This window comes from Hemitrygon akajei, chromosome 30, assembly GCF_048418815.1.
Source record: "Hemitrygon akajei chromosome 30, sHemAka1.3, whole genome shotgun sequence".
Taxonomy (NCBI): Eukaryota; Metazoa; Chordata; class Chondrichthyes; order Myliobatiformes; family Dasyatidae; genus Hemitrygon; species Hemitrygon akajei.
The window spans coordinates 23,889,983-23,907,286 of NC_133153.1; the positions used below are offsets into that span (position 1 = coordinate 23,889,983).

At 40.2% G+C, this 17,304-nt stretch overlaps 1 protein-coding gene across 2 annotated transcripts in view; it reads left to right on the top strand.

The window, feature by feature from the left end:
• The window catches only part of atosa (atos homolog A), an 85,187-nt gene that overhangs the window by 46,891 nt on the left and 20,992 nt on the right, over positions 1-17,304 (top strand). For both annotated transcript variants that reach the window (XM_073033128.1, XM_073033129.1), the window contains exons 2-5: positions 10,066-10,250; positions 10,418-10,623; positions 14,165-14,290; positions 15,669-17,244. In XM_073033128.1, coding sequence (XP_072889229.1) covers positions 10,066-10,250; positions 10,418-10,623; positions 14,165-14,290; positions 15,669-17,244 — 2,093 coding nt within the window. The remainder of the gene's footprint in view (positions 1-10,065; positions 10,251-10,417; positions 10,624-14,164; positions 14,291-15,668; positions 17,245-17,304) is intronic.

Sequence of the window (17,304 nt, forward strand, 5' to 3'; positions counted from 1 at the left end):
GTGTCCATCAAATCATGCCACTCCTACAGTCCACTGAGGAATGTTAATGAGCAAACTATTGTACTTGCAGCAAAACAGTAAATAATTCAAAAGGAGTCACAATACAGTTGATCAGCAATCTCCGTCTCTCTCTTATCTGTCGCAGATGTTCTTGCCTGTTTTTCGTCTCTCTTTCTCATGGTCAGCATAGCAACAGTAATAGTTCGTGGTTCTCGGGGGGGGGGGATAGTTAACTCTATACCCCATTGTCCATCAGGTCTGTTCATCACTCATAACACATGGAACTCCCAACTCTAGAACCTACCAACAACTCACTGATCCTGGGGGTGCCATTAGCCTTTGGCCATAGTGGTCTACCAGTCTGACATCTGGCCATATTTCCCAGCCCGGCCTATGGATGTGTCATGTTGTTGGGCTTTGAGCACAGACCAGAAACTTATATTCAATAATTCAAGTTCTGATTAATTTTGAATGTAATTGCCATGTAAAGTTTTGCACAGAAATTGCACATTTCATGCTCTCTGACAATTTTTTCACATTGTTTTTCTTTCTTGGTGTTCTCTTACGTTTAAGCAGTTCTTTACAATTTGAGCATATGGTTCTGACGAATTTTCACTGAAATGTTCTGAAAAGGTTGCATACTTTGTATTGTATTTTGAATAGAATGTTAAATCAAAGCTTGTCTTTCTCTTCAACTGATTCAGAGGGATTGCACAAATCCAGGAAACAAATGATATTTTGATGACATGGCAAGTACTCATAAAAGTGTGTATAATTGAACGGTAATTACTTAAAAGTCTTGCATACTTTTCCACAGAATTTTGTTTTAAAGTTATTTTAATTTTATTTGAGCAGAGCTGTTTTTTTTCTCTCATTTTTTAGAAAAGACATCAAGTTCCGATATCCCTCCTCAATTAAATAATATGCAGTTTTCTGGGGAATCAGTTTAAGAACCTTATGTTAATTGTTTTGTAAAACAACTTCTTGTTTATTGTTAAGAGGGCTCAATAAAAGCCACGAGGCAGTGCAACAAACAGGCACTGTGCTATCCTATTCTGTTTAAATTAAACAATGTCAGGTTGGTTGTTATGTTCACTCTATCATTATGTAAAGACAAGCTCTATTGATTGAAATAAATGAAATTCATCGTAACTGTTGTCCTTTATTCAGATAATACAAAATAAAGCAGCCAAGTGTCTGCTTTGACTTCAGAGAGATTTAGAGAAGTATGGATGCTGAGGTGATGTAAAATTATATAGTAGTGCCATTGTACTGGCCTCTTACTATTTTATTGGATAAGCAGTATTAGCCAACATTTATCAACATAAGGCATTCTGATAACCTAACAAAAATGACAGCAAATTTGACATCAATCCAAAGCAACACACACAAACTGCTGGGGGAACTCAGCAGGCCAGGCAGCATCTATGTAAAAGATTATAGTTGATAGTTTGGGCCAAGACACTTCACCAGTCCTGATGAAAGGTCTCAGCCCGAAATGTCGACTGCACTCTTTCCCATAGATGCTGCCTGACCTGCTGAGTTCCTCCAGCATTTTGCGTGCGTTGCCTGGATTTCCAGCATCTGCAGATTTTCTCTTGTTTGTGATCTATTATGGGTCTACCACATTGTAAGAGATGGCTATTGTGGACTGTTGAATTTCCAAACTTTTATCTGAACGGAGATATTTTCTTAATAGTAAGAGATGATCATCCTTGTAGTTTATTGTGGATCAGGTTAAGGATTTTTTTTATCCTTCAAGAAAAGGAATTCTCTCTTAATTTGGTGTATACAGGAATTATTTCAGAAGTATTTATACATTTTATTAGCAAGAAACAAATTATGCATTACTAACGTAATCTGAATAGTGCAATACTTATCTAGAGTGTTAATACAAGATTATAATCAGTAAAGTTTGTAGATAAGTGATGACATTTTTTTTAGTATCAACACTTACAGTGGCATGCAAAAGTTTTTTGGGCACCCCTGGTCAAAATTTCTGTTACTGTGAATAGTTAAGTGAGTTGAAGATGAACTGATCTGCAAAAGTCATAAAGTTAAAGATGAAACATTCTTTTCAACATTTTATGCAAGATTTTTGTATTATTTTTGTTTTGTACATTTTTTAGAGTGAAAAAAAGGAAAGGAGCACCATGGCAAAGTTTGGGCACCCCAAGATATTTGAGCTGTCAGATAACTTTTACCAAGGTCTCAGTCCTTAATTAGCTTGTTAGGGTGTAGCTTGTTCACAGTCATCGTTAGGAAAGGCCAGGTGATGCAAATTTCAAAGCTTTCTAAATATCCTGACTCCTCAAACCTTGTCCCCAATAATCAGCAGCCATGGGCTCCTCTAAGCAGCTGCCTAGCACTCTGAAAATTAAAATAAATGATGCCCACAAAGCAGGAGAAGGCTATAAGAAGATAGCAAACCATTTTCAGGTAGTTGTTTTCTCCGTTTGTAATGTAATTAAGAAATGGCAGTTAACAGGAATGGTGGAGGTCAGGTTGAGGTCCGGAAGTCCAAGAAAACTTTCCGAGAGAACTGCTCATGGGATTGCTAGAAAGGCAAATCAAAACCCCTGTCTGAGTGCAAAAGACCTTCAGGAAGATTTAGCAGACTCTGGAGTGGTGGTGCACTGTTCTACTGTGCAGCGACACCTGCACAAATATGACCTTCGTGGAAGAGTCATCAGAAGAAAACCTTTCTTGCATCCTCACCACAAAATTCAGCGTCAGAAGTTTGCAAAGGAACATCTAAACAAGTCTGATGCATTTTGGAAACAAGTCCTGTGGACTGATGAAGTTAAGATAGAACTTTTTGGCTGCAATGAGCAAAGGTATGTTTGGAGGAACAAAGGGCACAGAACTTCATGAGAAGAACATCTCTCCAACTGTTAAGCATGGGGGTGGATCGATCATGCTTTGGGCTTGTGTTGCACCCAGTAGCATGGGGAAAATTTCACTGGTAGAGGGAAGAATGAATTCAGTTAAATACCAGCAAATTCTGGAAGCAAACATCACACCATCTGTAAAAAGGCTGAAGATGAAAAGAGGATGGCTTCTACAACAGGATAATGATCTTAACAACACCTCAAAATCCACAATGGAGTATCTCAAGAGGTGCAAGCTGAAGGTTTTGCCATGGCTGTCACAATCCCCCAACCTAAACATCATCGAAAATCTGTGGATAGACCTCAAAAGAGCAGTGCATGCAAGACAGCCCAAGAATCTCACAGAACTAGAAGCCTTTTGCAAGAAAGAATGGGTGAAAATCCACCAAACAAGGATTGAAAGACTCTTAGCTGGCTACAGAAAGCGTTTACAAGCTGTGATACTTGCCAAAGGGGGTGTTACTAAGTACTTACCATGCAGGGTGCCCAAATTTCTGCTTTGGGCCCTTTTCCTTTTTTGTTATTTTGAAACTGTAGAAGATGGAAATTATAAAAGTAATCTTTATTAAAATTATTAAAGAAATGTTCATGACAAACTTTTACTGAGCACAAGATATTTTAGTTCGAATATAATTAAACTGACTTAGGAAATTACCAAAGAAATAGTTAACATGAGTGATTTTTTTTCTGTGGAATACTTGCTCAGTTTGTAACAGAATGTGGAAATCTAATGTTGAATTAGAATCAGAATCAGGTGTATTATCTCGGACATATCGTGAAATTTGTTGTTTTGTAGCAGCAGCACAATACCTAAAATATGTATGTAAATTTTCATTACACACACTCACTCTCACACACATTCACTCTTACACTCACTCTCTCTCTCTCTCTCTCACTCTCACACTCTCACTCTCTCTCTCTCTCTCCCATTCACTCTCACACACACACACACACACACACTCTCTGTTCTGAAATGTTGTGTGTGTGTCTTCAGGCTTCTGTGGTAGTGATGAGAAGAGGGCATGTGCTGGTTGGTGGGTGTCCTTAATGATGGATTCTGTCTTTTTGAGGCATTACCTTTTGAAGATTTCCTCGATGGTGGGGAAGCTAGTGCCCACAATGGAGCTGGCAGACTCTCCAACTCTTTGTAGCCTTTTCCGAATTTGTGCATTGGCCCCCTCCATACCAGATAGTGGTGCAACCAGCTACATCTCTGGTACATCTGTAGAAATATGCTAGAGTCTTATCTAAAACTTATAACCGATATATTTTAATATAATTCATTTATTCCAGCATGCCAGCTTCAGGAGCTTTTTTCCTCTCCTTTACCCTTTCAACCTTCTGCTCTCCTCTCCTTTCAGCATTCCAAAAGGGTTTTGTCCCTTCTGTGATGTTCTGACTCTATTTCCGATATACGCCACTTTTTCATGCAACCACAGGAGATAGGACACAAGCCCCTTTCAGCTCCCCACTTCCCAATATATATATATATACAATCATTCCAGTGAATTTTCTTTTTGTTGTACTGTTATTGTTTCCAACTTAGCACATTGCATTTGCTGCTCCAGATACAGTCTACCCTACCTGGGAAGGAGAACATTGCTTTGCAGAGTGGCTCTGTTCACTTTACTAGGGTGACTCTTAACTTCCAATTGCAAGTTTCTTTAAAAACTCTTGACTGTTCCAGTAAAGCTAGATATAAGCTCAGGTACCAGCACCTCATGCAACATGACTCATTAAAAAAAACTACAGGACATCAATTGTTTCAGATTCAGCCCTTCCAGATTGTTTTTCACATTTCCAATATTTCTGTTTATCTCTCTTCTGGTATTTTAAATTTCGTTTGTCATTTCCTATTTACAGTTCCTCTTTCAGTTAACAGTAACACCACTTCCATCATTTAATCTGTTATGGCCTGCACCCCCTATTCATAGAACTCCTTTATTCTTGTTATTCCTTCCTTCACAAAACTAAGGCTAATAAAGAAGCAAGTTGAGTCAAGATATTTTTAGCTTTCACTGGAGTGAAACACCATAACAACAATTTTTAGAACATTCTAACATCAATCCAGAAATATAATTAGGGTCTTACAATCATCCTTGCTCAATTTAAATAAATTCTGCTTCAATTGCATTTGGGATGATGTCATTCCCTATGCAAGGCTTCTTTTAGAGCATTACATAGAGAGCTTAGACAAAATAGCCCCAGGAGCAACCATGGCTTGGTACAAGCTGTGTTTCTTTGAAGCAGTGCTGGATTGGATCCTGTATGAGGCCCCTTACTGTGATTCAGTTAGTCTCATTTTCCATCCCAACCTTAACCTAAATGTAGGCCCTACTCTGTGATCCGGAAATGGACCGGATGGTGGACCAGTGCCAACTGAAGGCCACATTTCCCTATCTGGATAATATCACCATCTGTGGTCATGACTGGTGGGATCACAACGCCAACCTCCAACGATTTTTCCAAGTGGCCAAAGCCCTGAACCTTATAACAGGGACAAGTCTGTGTTCGGAACCACCCAGCTCGCTATCCTTGGGTATGTCGTGGAGAACGGGGTCATTGGCCCTGATCCCGACCGTATGCGCCCCCTGTTAGAACTCCCTCTTCCCACCACCCTCAAAACCCTCAGACGGTGCCTGGGCTTCTTTTCCTATTACGCCCAATGGGTCCCCCATTACGCAGACAAGGCCCGCCCCCTGGTCAAGTCTACCACATTTCCCCTCTCTGCCGAGGCCCGCGCGGAATTAAAGGGGACATTGCCAAAGCAACGATGCATGCGGTGGACGAGACCATTCCCTTCCAAGTAGAGAGTGACGCCTCCGATTTCACGCTGGCTGCTACCCTCAATAAGGCAGGCAGGCCAGTAGCATTCTTTTCTCGTACCCTTCAAGGCCCTGAAATTTGGCACTCCGCGGTGGAGAAAGAAGCCCAGGCCATAGTGGAAGCTATTAGGCACTGGAGGCACTATCTCGCCGGCAAAAGGTTAACCTTGCTGACCGACCAGCGCTCAGTTGCGTTCATGTTCAGCAACCAACAGCGGGGCAAAATCAAAAATGATAAAATTTTGCGGTGGAGAATAGAATTCTCCACCTACAACTATGATATCCTGTACCGGCCTGGAAGGCTCAATGAGCCCCCTGATGCCCTATCCCGGGGAACGTGTGCCAGCACACAGCTCGACCAGCTATACGCCCTCCATGCACATCTTTGCCACCCGGGGGTCACCCGATTTTACCATTTTGTGAAAGCCCGGAACCTGCCGTACTCCCTTAAGGACATCAGGACGATGACCAGGGACTGCCAAGTCTGCGCTGAGTGCAAACCGCACTTCTACCGTCCTGAAAAGGCGCAACTTATCAAGGCCACCCGCCCCTTTGAGCAACTGAGTGTTGACTTTAAGGGCCCCCTTCCCTCCACCGACCGCAATGTCTACTTTCTCAACATTATCGACGAGTACTCGTGGTTCCCCTTTGCCATCCCCTGCCCCGACACCACTGCCACATCCATCATAAAAGCCCTGCGCCAGCTCTTCACTCTGTTCGGATATCCCTGCTATATCCACTGTGATAGAGGGTCCTCCTTTATGAGTGACGAGCTGCGCCAGTACCTGATGGCTAGGGGCATTGCTACTAGTAGGACCACGAGCTATAATCCCCGGGGAAATGGACAGGTGGAGAGGGAGAATGCCACAGTGTGGAAGGCCACACTTTCAGCCCTTAAGTCAAAGGGGTTGCCGGTCTCTCGATGGCAGGAGGTCCTCCCCGAGGCACTCCACTCTATCCGCTCCCTGTTATGTACGTCCACCAATGCCACCCCTCACGAGCGCCTATTCTCTTTTCCCAGGAAGTCTGCCACTGGGACCACCCTACCAGTTTGGCTGACATCCCCAGGGCCAGTGCTGCTCCGGAAACATGTGAGGAGCTATAAATACTCCCCGCTGGTCGAGAGGGTTCACCTTCTACATGCGAACCCCCAGTATGCTTACGTGGTCTTACCTGATGGGCGGGAGGACACGGTCTCCGTCCGCGACCTGGCGCCCGCAGGAGCAGCAGACCACTACCCCGAACACTCCACGGTAACTATGAACCCTGTGCCCGAGGTGACACCGCGCACACCGAGCCCTACACAGACTCCTCACGACACTCACATACCGGGCGTCTCGCATGCGTGTATACCAGGTGCCTCGCACACGCATGAGGGATCACTGACGCCTAGTGGGCTGACACCTCCAGTTAGGCCGGAACCAGCACAACCACCATCTCCGGTGCAATCACCACCGGCACCTGTGCAATCACAGCCGGAGCTACGTAGATCGCAGCGACAGATTCGACCACCTGATAGACTTAACCTGTAAATATACTTGTAAGAAGCTTCGCCCCATGGGGACTCTCTTTTAAAACAAAGGGGGGGGGTGAATGTGATGAACTACATATACCTGTCTGGACACGCCCCCCCCCCCCCCCCCGCTGACTGCTCCTGTGGCTCCTCCCACAGACCCCGGTATAAAGGCGATTGAGGCCTGAGCCCTGCCCTCAGTCTCCAGGATGTAGCATGGTGGTCAATTGCTGCTTTTTCTTTCTTCCAGTCAATAAAAGCCGATATCTCGCCTCATGTCTCAGAGAGTTATTGATGGTGCATTACATCCCAAGCCCTCTCTGTGTCATGGCCTTCCCACTCCACACTAAAGACACATTGACCCCCAAGAACAAAGCAATACTTCACCCACATTCCCCTCCTTTTGCCATAAGTCCTGTCCTATCATCCTCATCGACTCTCTCCTCACCACTCCCCTGTCCTGGCCTTAATCCACACCAAGAAGGGGCTTGTTTTTTGTTGTTTGTTGTGTTCCATGTTGTTCTGCCAAGCATTGTGGACATGCTACATTGGCGTTGGAATGTGTGGCAATACTTGCTGGCTGCCTCCGGCACACCCTTGGGTGTGTTGGTTCTTAAGGCAAACACTGCATTTCACTGTATGCTTTGATAAATTTGAATCTTGAATGTCTGGCTGAACAGGTGATGCCTGTAGAAAGGAAAATCACATTCTTTTCTCCTGTGTGCCTCTAGAATGTTAGCATTGGTTAGAGTGTGAGGAATAGGGCTTGAACCTACCATAATCTTATGAATAAACAAGCCAAGACTAATGCTTTTTAGACAGTAATTTTGTAAGGAATTGTGGCAAATCAGAAGTAGCAGGCGACACTGTAGCATAGTGGTTAGCACAGTGCTTTATGGTACAGGCAACCCGGATTCAATTCTTGCCATTGCCTAAAAGGAACTTGTACGTTCTCCCTGTGACTGCATGGGTTTTCCCTGTGTGCCCCAGTTTCCCCCCATAACCCAAAGATGTACCAGTTGGTAGGTTAATTAGTTATTGTAAATTGTCCCATGATTAGGCTAGGCGGCATGGCTCATCTGGAAGGGCATACTTCATGCATACCTCAATCACTAAATTAATAACTGGGAATCAGATTTACCTGCTGGTCACCCAAAAGCATAAAGGGAGAGGCTGGGAATAAATGAAGCCAGGGTTTTCAGATATGGAGGGCACATTACACAGTTGACCAAATGACTGAAATTGGAGCTTCAAAAGACACCATGTTCTCATTGAAACCTTTTGAATGTTGAAAGGCCTAGATAGAGTAGATTTGGCAGGGGGAGTCTAGGACAAGAGGGCACAGCCTCAGGATAGAGGGGTGTCCATTTAAAACAGATGCGGGGAAATTTCTTTAGCCAGAGGGTGAATTTGTGGAATTTATTACCAGAGGCAGCTGTGGAGGTCAAGTCATTGGTGTGCTCAAGGCAGAGCTTGATCGGTTCTTGTGTGAACACAGCATTAAAGGTTACAGGGAGTGGGGGCTGAGGAGGGGGAAAAAGGATCAGCCATGAATGAATGGCTGAGCAGGCTCTATGGGCCAAATGGTCTTCATGATGAAATGTAGGAAATAAATAATCCAAGATATCGCCATATGGTAAAATGTATTTGAAAGATTTTAACAATCTTCACACACTGTTAGCGATAACATTAACATCTTGCCATGATTGAATACCATTGTACTGTGACAGTTTATGGCCTGTACTTCATAAGATGTTATTGGTAACAGGCTTGGACTATCCAAAAAAGCAGTACAGTATAGAAAATTTGTATACTGTGGCAACTTACTTTAGTTGTTCTAATGGATTTTTGAAAAACTCTTTGAATAATTCTTGAAGTATATTTCTAATTCTCCTCCTTACAAATTGAACTGCTTCTTTGGATGATGCCTTCCACAGAAGCACAATTGTTCATATTTTGTTTATTCTAATGATTACAAAAATTGTGAAATATCTACCTTGCTCAATAAATCATTATGGCTGCAAAATATGGTGCTGTAGTTTGTTGGCACGGTAGAATTTACAGTAAAAAAAAAAGCTCTGCAACATGTATACTGACAGCTGCAGTTGTAATCGCCATGAAGTGCTGAATTTTAATTCCTGCTGCTAATTATTGGCTAGGTTTGGTATCAGCTGGTAACAAAGAACCCACTGTATATTCATCATGAATCCTTCCCTGTGTGTGATGGGATGTAGGCATTATTGCATTTAAAGAAGAAACAAGTGTTCTTATGATTGATTGTATTTACATCTTTCGTTTTCTACCAATAGTAAAGTCTAAATGTTACCTGAAGTGGAATATGGTAAAGAAATACATTAGGAAGACTTGTATTTTTTTTTTATTTTTAAGAGCTCCAGGAAAATATCTCAGGTTGTTTTAATTGTCACAAATAGCTGGCATGGACACAAATAATCTCGGACATGCCCTCTTCTTATTGCTACCATCAAGGAGGAGGTACAGGAGCCCTGAAGACACACACTCAACTTATCTGGAACAGCTTCTTACCCTCAGCCATCAGATTTCTGAATGGACAATGAACCCATGAACACTACCTCAGTATTTTTTCCCTTTCTTTTTGCACTGCACCTACTTATTAAATTTTGTTATATATATAGTTAGTGTTCTTTGTTTACAGAGTTTCAAGAACTTGCTGAACTTCCATTTACAGCAGTGAGCATTATTTAGTATTTTGAGTTTGTTCATGTATAGGCATCTGTATGTAATAAAATACTGATGACTAATAAAAGGATTACATAGATATCTTGTGCATTAAGTAGATTCTCTTTGTTCTTTACAGATACAATAGATGAGTACTTTGAATATGATGCAGAGGAGTTTTTGCTTTCTCTGACATTGTTGATCACAGAGGGTCGTACACCAGAATGCTCGGCAAAAGGTCGTATAGAAGGGTTTCATTGCCCTCCAGCACAGCTTGGACAGTCTTTAAGTACAAAACACGAATGCACTGAAAAAGTGCCGCAGGTACGTCTGGAAATAAAATTTTTACTGGATACTGTTTTCTTTTTAACTGAAGAAAATCATATATAATGATGCAGAATTATAAGATTTGTGGCTTTAGTTCTGGAAAAAGTTGTTTTTCAAATATTCTTTTGATAATTTCTTTTCTTTTTGTGCATGTATTCTGACAGTGTTACCAGGCCAGAAAGACCAGATCTCAGGTTTTGGTTCTGTGGAGGAATAATATTTCCATCATGGTTGAAGTGATGTTGCTTCCTGACTGTTGCTATAGTGATGCTGACGGTCCATCCACAGAGGGGAGTGATATAAACGACCCTGCTATCAAACAGGATGCTTTGCTGCTGGAAAGGTGGTCTTTACAGCCAGTTCCCAAACAGTAAGTCTTTGTTCTTCAGCATAATGCAATACTAAAAAAAAGTCAATAAAATTAACAGATATCTAATATTTTTTCCTCCTTTTGTCTCGTAAAATTAATGAGTATGCCTACAATTGAAACAAAGAGCATAAATACAGATACCATTGTCTGAGTCTAAGAATCAGTTTACAGGCCATGTATTTGTTAGAATTTGTTTAGATACAGCACACTATAGCTGTCGACTTTAATCATTTTGTTTACAATAAGTAAAGGACTTAGAATCTGTTATAGGTAGAAGTAGATTGCTTGGTACAATCTTCAATGTGATTGTTTCATAATCCATATATAAAATAAACTGTGCAAGTTATTAAAACACTGCGACTAAATTTGATATTATATGCACCTTTAAGAAAGCATTTCCGTGGTAGTTGTCTTTTGTAGTCTACTTTTCTAAATGCTGTTACAGAAAATATGTAGCAGTTTCCTGAGTAGATAAATTATTTGCTGTACATCCCAATGTACAGATGCTTACATGACCGGAATAGTTCAAACTACAGTTTCAGGTGTATTTGCATTAAAATGCTTTATCTTCCTGTTTAGATTCCTAGGGTTTATACATTAGTTTATGGACTGGGGAAAATATTTTTCTCAGTAAAATGTCAGTTAATTTGAGTAATGGATTAGGATCAGCACTGTAATTAAAAACAACAAAAAAAGATGAAATCATGTTAAATAACTCTGAATAAACATAAATGAGTTTCAGTCACCACAAGGAAAGACCCATGTATAAATCTGCTGTCTTTAATCTCAAAGGATGCTTCAAGGAGCGTTAGCAAACAAATTTTACTGAGCTCCATGAGGATCTGTTAGTGCTGGTGCCCAAAACCTGTGTCAAAGATGTAGGTTTTAACAGATGTGGCTTAAATATAGAAGCAGAGGTAAGGGGGTTTAGGGAGTTTATTTGGTATATAGATACTTAGTAATTGAACATACAGCCAATAGTAGTGGAACAATTTTAATCTGAGAATGGTCTGGGGAATGCCCTGGATGAGATCAACCAAAGTATTTCTCGGACAAAGTATTGTTTAATTAGAAGCCATTTATTAATTCTCAAGCCCAGGGATGTTAAGAGAAATGGGCAGAGATGGGTGAGTTTTGGAAGATCTTGAGAACACTAAGAGAAGAAATAGGCTTATGTTAGAGTAATCAAATTCTCTATTCATGAAGGAATAGTTCAAGGCTCTTAGCAGCAGATCAAATGAAAGTTGTTGGTCTTGATTGCATGTAGTGAGGCAAACTGGGTTTTTGTCAGCATTTGTGTGAAAATCACATTGTTTTTTGATGATGTTGCTGAAAGAGAGAGGCTATAACTGTATAATTGTAGAACACTAGAGATGACTTATGCCTATTATTTGAACATTTGCATTATCTTGCTGTGGGATCCAGAGTGTACTAGTAGAATCAGAATCAGGTTTATTATCACTAACAAATATGTCACAAAATGTGTTTTTTTGTGGCAGAGGTACAGTGAAAGACATAAAAAAGTACAATAAAAATAATGGTGCAAAAGATGAATAGCGACATAATGTATATGAGGTCATGTTTCGAAATTTGATGGCAGAGGGGTAGAAACTGTTACTAAAGCAGTGAGTTTAGCTATTCAGACTCCAGCGCTGGCTCTTTCTTGGTAACAATGAGAACAGGGCACGTCCTGAGTGGTGAAAGCCTTTAATAATGGATGTGCCTTCTTGAGACATCCTCTTTTGAAAATGTCCTCAATAGTGAGAAAGTTTGTGCTCGTGATGGAGCTGGCTGAGTCTACAATCCTTCACAGTATATCTGTAGAAATTTGCTTGTCTTTAAGAGAATACCATATCTCCTCAAACTCCTAATGGCATCGAGCTGCTTGCACGCCTTCTTTGTGATTGATGAATATTTTGGGCCCAGAATAGATTCTCTGAGATGTTGATGCCAAGGATCTTGAAATCGTTTACCCTTTCCACTGCTGACCCCTCAATGAGGATTGGTGTGTATTCTCCTGACCTCCCATCCTGAAATCCCCAATCAGCTCATTGTTAAAGTTGAGTGCAAGGTTGTTGTTGTGACATAACTCAACCAGCCAGACTATCTTATTCTTGTAAGCCTCCTCATTGCCATCTGAGATCTTGCCAACAACATCGGCAAATTAATAGATGGAGTTTGAACTCTGCCTAGCCACACAGTCATGAGTGTAGCACTGACTATGCTCTTCCAGTGAGGAAGTCGAGAGTCCATTTGCAGAGGGAGGTGCAGAGGATTTGGGGTTTGTTGATAAGTAGTGATGGGGTGATGATGGTGAGCACAAAGCAGGTTTGAGGTTCTGCAGTCTTACCATCATTATTGGATAAGTGTTTTATTAGTGATACTCCTATGATGCAAGAGAAATTAATTATTACTTCCTCAGTTCTTCATTCTTCATTAATGATTGTTTTCCATAAGGTCAGAGATTAGGATATTTTCTGATTGTAGTGTACAGATTTTGTGACAATTCCTCAGCAAATGAAGCAGACCATGCTAGCACTTGGTAAGATCTAAACAGCAGTTAGCCCTGGGATGGAAAATTGAAAGTAATATTTGTGCCATGAAGCTGCTAAGGAGTGACTACTCCTAACAAGGGAGAATCTACCCACTTGCCCTTGATGTTTAGCGCATTACTATTGCCAAGTCCCCCGTCATTATCATCCTGGTGGCCATCCATTGATGAGAAACCCAAATGGACCAGCCACATGAATCTTGTGGGTACAAGGACAGGGTCAGAACCTCACTTTCCTTTGGTGAAAGAGCTTTAACAGCAGCACAAGGCACAAGTCAGGAATATGATGCCATACTCTCCCCTTGCGTGATTTGAGTGTAACCTCAACAACTCAAGAATTTCAGTGCTGTCCAAGAGAAAGCAATTCTCTTTCTCAATTGTTGTCAGCAAACAAGCACAATTTTTTGAAAGTGGTTTGTTGTGTATTATGGTTTCACTGTAGGGAGATTGTATCTTACCTTCGTTTGGGAACCACAAAGTACATGTTTGTGTTGGTCCTTTTGAAATCTAAGTTATAATTCCCTTGTGCAGATACAGCACTATATAAGAATCAATTTGCTTGCAACTGGAGTTACTGAAAAGGAGGGGACATGAGCTTCATTATTATTCATCCAATTGTAATGAGGAAAATTCCTCATTTTAGATCAATGGGTATGTTGAGAAATAGAGAAGGAGTTCCTTTTTAATAATTGTCAAGAGGATGGTTTATTATAAAGAAACAAAGTCCATTTGCAGTCCATTCTTTAGTGTCTCCATAGCACAACATCTATTTTTAATTTAAAAAGTAGTTACTGATTTATTTTTGAAGAATTGCTTTATTAAGGTTATCATTTTTGTTTGAGAAAGACAAGAAAGAACTGTCATTCCCTTCACTGTATCCAATGCGAGTATTAGATTTTGATATTCAATTGTGTGCATGTTTGATAGATGTCTCATTTTAACAATGCTTTGAACTAATTATATTAATGTTTCCTATCTTTTAATTTTAAGAACTGGAGATCGTTTAATTGAAGAGAAAAGTCTTCTGCAGGCTGTTCGTTCGTATGTCTTTTTTTCTCAGCTGAGTGCTTGGCTGAGTGCATCACAAGGTGCAGTTCCACGTAATATTCTGTACCGGTGAGTATTATATAGAGAGAGTTACAGTTCATTGTGGGAATGTGCTAGGTTTTTCACTTCTGATATAAGAAAGATAGATTAGAGCTTTTCCTAAGTAGAAATGAAATTATGAATTACAGGTGTGCATAAAGGACTTTTAAGTACAGGAATCACTAAAAAGCTTATAGCTAAATCAAAATTAATAGCAAAAAGGTTGATGGGTGTAGGATTTTATCATTAGATCTGAAGTATAAGAGGGCTAAAGATATGTTAGAGCTGTACAACCTCCATTTGGAGTCCTAGAGATGCACTTCAAGAAATAATTATTTGCCTTTAAGGATATGTAGGATATATTTACCAGTGTTGAGTTATGATACCAGGGTTGTATCGGTTAGGTTTAATTCCCTTGAATACCGAAGATTAAAGAATGATTTGTTATAAATGCTTAAGATGATTGAAATGTTTAATAGGGTAAACAAGAATGAAGCTACTCCTTTTGGTTGAAGAATCTAGAATCTGGCTCCAATTTTAAGATTATGGCTTAGTGCCAGAAACTTTTCTCCATCCATAGCTAGTGAGATTCAGGAATACAAATAGACAAAAATAAACTTTAGTCATTATTCTAATTGTAGAGGTTTTTGATCAGCTAGACTTTTATGTCCTAGAATCAAAGCGAGTAGATGGATTTTAAAGAACAGATAAATCACAATCTAATTGAACAGTGGATTTAAGGGGCTGAATGTCCTTTTCATGTTTCTGTGTTCCTTCATGCCCCTTTTATACCTTTGATACAGATGATACTAAAATAAATTAGAGTTCCACTGACACCAGCGTGACAGTATGCTACTCAAATTTACCATTTACTACCACCCCTGACAACCTTGGCAAGTCCTGGAGCACTTTAAATTCAACTGAGTACTTTTGATGTATAGTCACGCTTAAAGTAGGAGCAAAATGAAAATGGCAAGATAAACTGTTTTAGCAAATTGATCGAGAGATAAATTTTGGCTAGGTCTCTTTGGTAGAGGTCCCTTGTTCTCCAAAAGCCACTTTAGATAATTTACAGGACCATGGTTTAATATTTCATTTGAAAGATGCCACCCCTGACAATGCAGCACATGGGAACATCTAGTCTATAGTTTCATGCTGCAGTGCAGCTTGACCATTCAGCCTTTAAGCTCTAGGCATGGAAAATAACTACTGATTTGAGGTTAACTTGACTGCAAGTACTCTTCCAAAAAGATGCAAGAAGCACGATATTAGGGACATCAGAATGACTTTTAGTATCTTCATTCTGAGCGAAAATGAAATAGCTCAGTACAGATATGGCATGCATTAATGATCCTTTGTATAACAAAATTTTCCAATGCTTTTGTTCATGACTTTTTTTAATATTTAGGATCAGTGCAACCGATGAAGATATGTTGCTAAATTTTACCCAGCCACCAGTTGAACACGTGTTTCCAGTTCCTAATATTTCACACAGCCTGGCTTTGCAAGTGAGTGTGTTATCACTCCCTAGGCAACCGAGTTACCCATTGCTGACATGCAGTATTCACACCAACTTCAGTTTCTATGGGAAAAATATCCCCAATCAAGAAAAGGAAACTTATCAACGTACCAATGTAAAAGAGCAAGACTACTGCAACATGCCACAAGTACAACATAAGTACAATAAGCAAACACGCACTGCCATTCAAAACCATGAATTGTTGCCAACAAGTTCAGTAAATGTAAGAAAATGCCCTTCTCCTGAGATCTCAGAAACAAGCAAAGCGGGAACATTATGTGATACTGAAAAAATATGTGATATCAGAAGTTCACAGACTAAATCTCAGCCTTGTAAATGGGCAAATACTGCTGAAATAACTAAGGTACATCCCTATGAAACCCATACAGTCAAAACCTTAAAGTCATTTTCTGTGACAGATTCCAATCAAACCAGCAGTCCATCTACTCAAATGTCCTTGGGTGAGATGAACCCTTTGATAGGAAGCTTGCTTCAGGAAAGAGAAGAAGTGATTGCAAGAATTGCTCAACGGCTGAGTTTTTGTGATCAAAATCCTCCATCTATTTCTGGAAGCCATTTTAATACAGTACAAGAGTCAAGTTCAAGTGCTAAACTACTGCAGAGCTCTTTTGAAGAAGAAAGCCCAAGAAGTACAGGGAAAGAAACACTTTGTAGTTCTATCACCCGCACTGAAAGTAGTTTCTTAGAAAACAGAAAAAAGGCCAGGACCCCATCTCAAGATACTCCAGTCACATTATGCAGAAAGGATAAATTTGGACACGATAAAACAGCTTCTCCAAAGCCACAGACACGAAGAAAACTATTCCCAGCTGATTCTTTTACCGATACCATTGGTAAATCTGAAACAAAGCACTCTGCTGAAAGGACTGTAAATAAGCATGGTAAATCCGAACTGTCAAAGATCAATTATATAGGTAAAGTGAACTGGAAGTGCCCAGCATCTGGCAACAGTGTAAATGAGAAAAAATCCAAAGTTGAGTCATTGTGTTCTGGTTCCTTCCATAAGAACATTGTGAACTCTGCAGATAATTCTGAATTAAAACTACATTCTTCTATACATCACAGTCCTTCAGAACTTGATACCAGTGCATTTAATAGAGACAAATCAGACTGTTCTTTTAACTCAGGCACTTGTTCTGAAAATAGTGTCAACAATGCAAAAAATAATCCAGTTAGTATAGAATGTTCATGTGCCTGGCATTCAGACTCTGTAGAATGTAGCAAATTTGGGACTAAAAGTGAATGCAATAAATTGGATATTTCTGATGACCATTCTGGTACATTAAAAACAAATGAAACTGTCAGTTCAAAAAAGCGAGACCAAGAAAAAATAGACCCGCAAACCCAGAGCTGTGATGCATCACCGTGCTTACGTAATTCAACGATGCCAAGAAGACTTAATGGAGACTGCAGAGAAAGACCTGGAGAATATCAAATGCAAAACGTAAGAAAACTTTACCTTTTACCATATTGGTAGTTTTTTTAAAAAATCTATGTTGGTCTC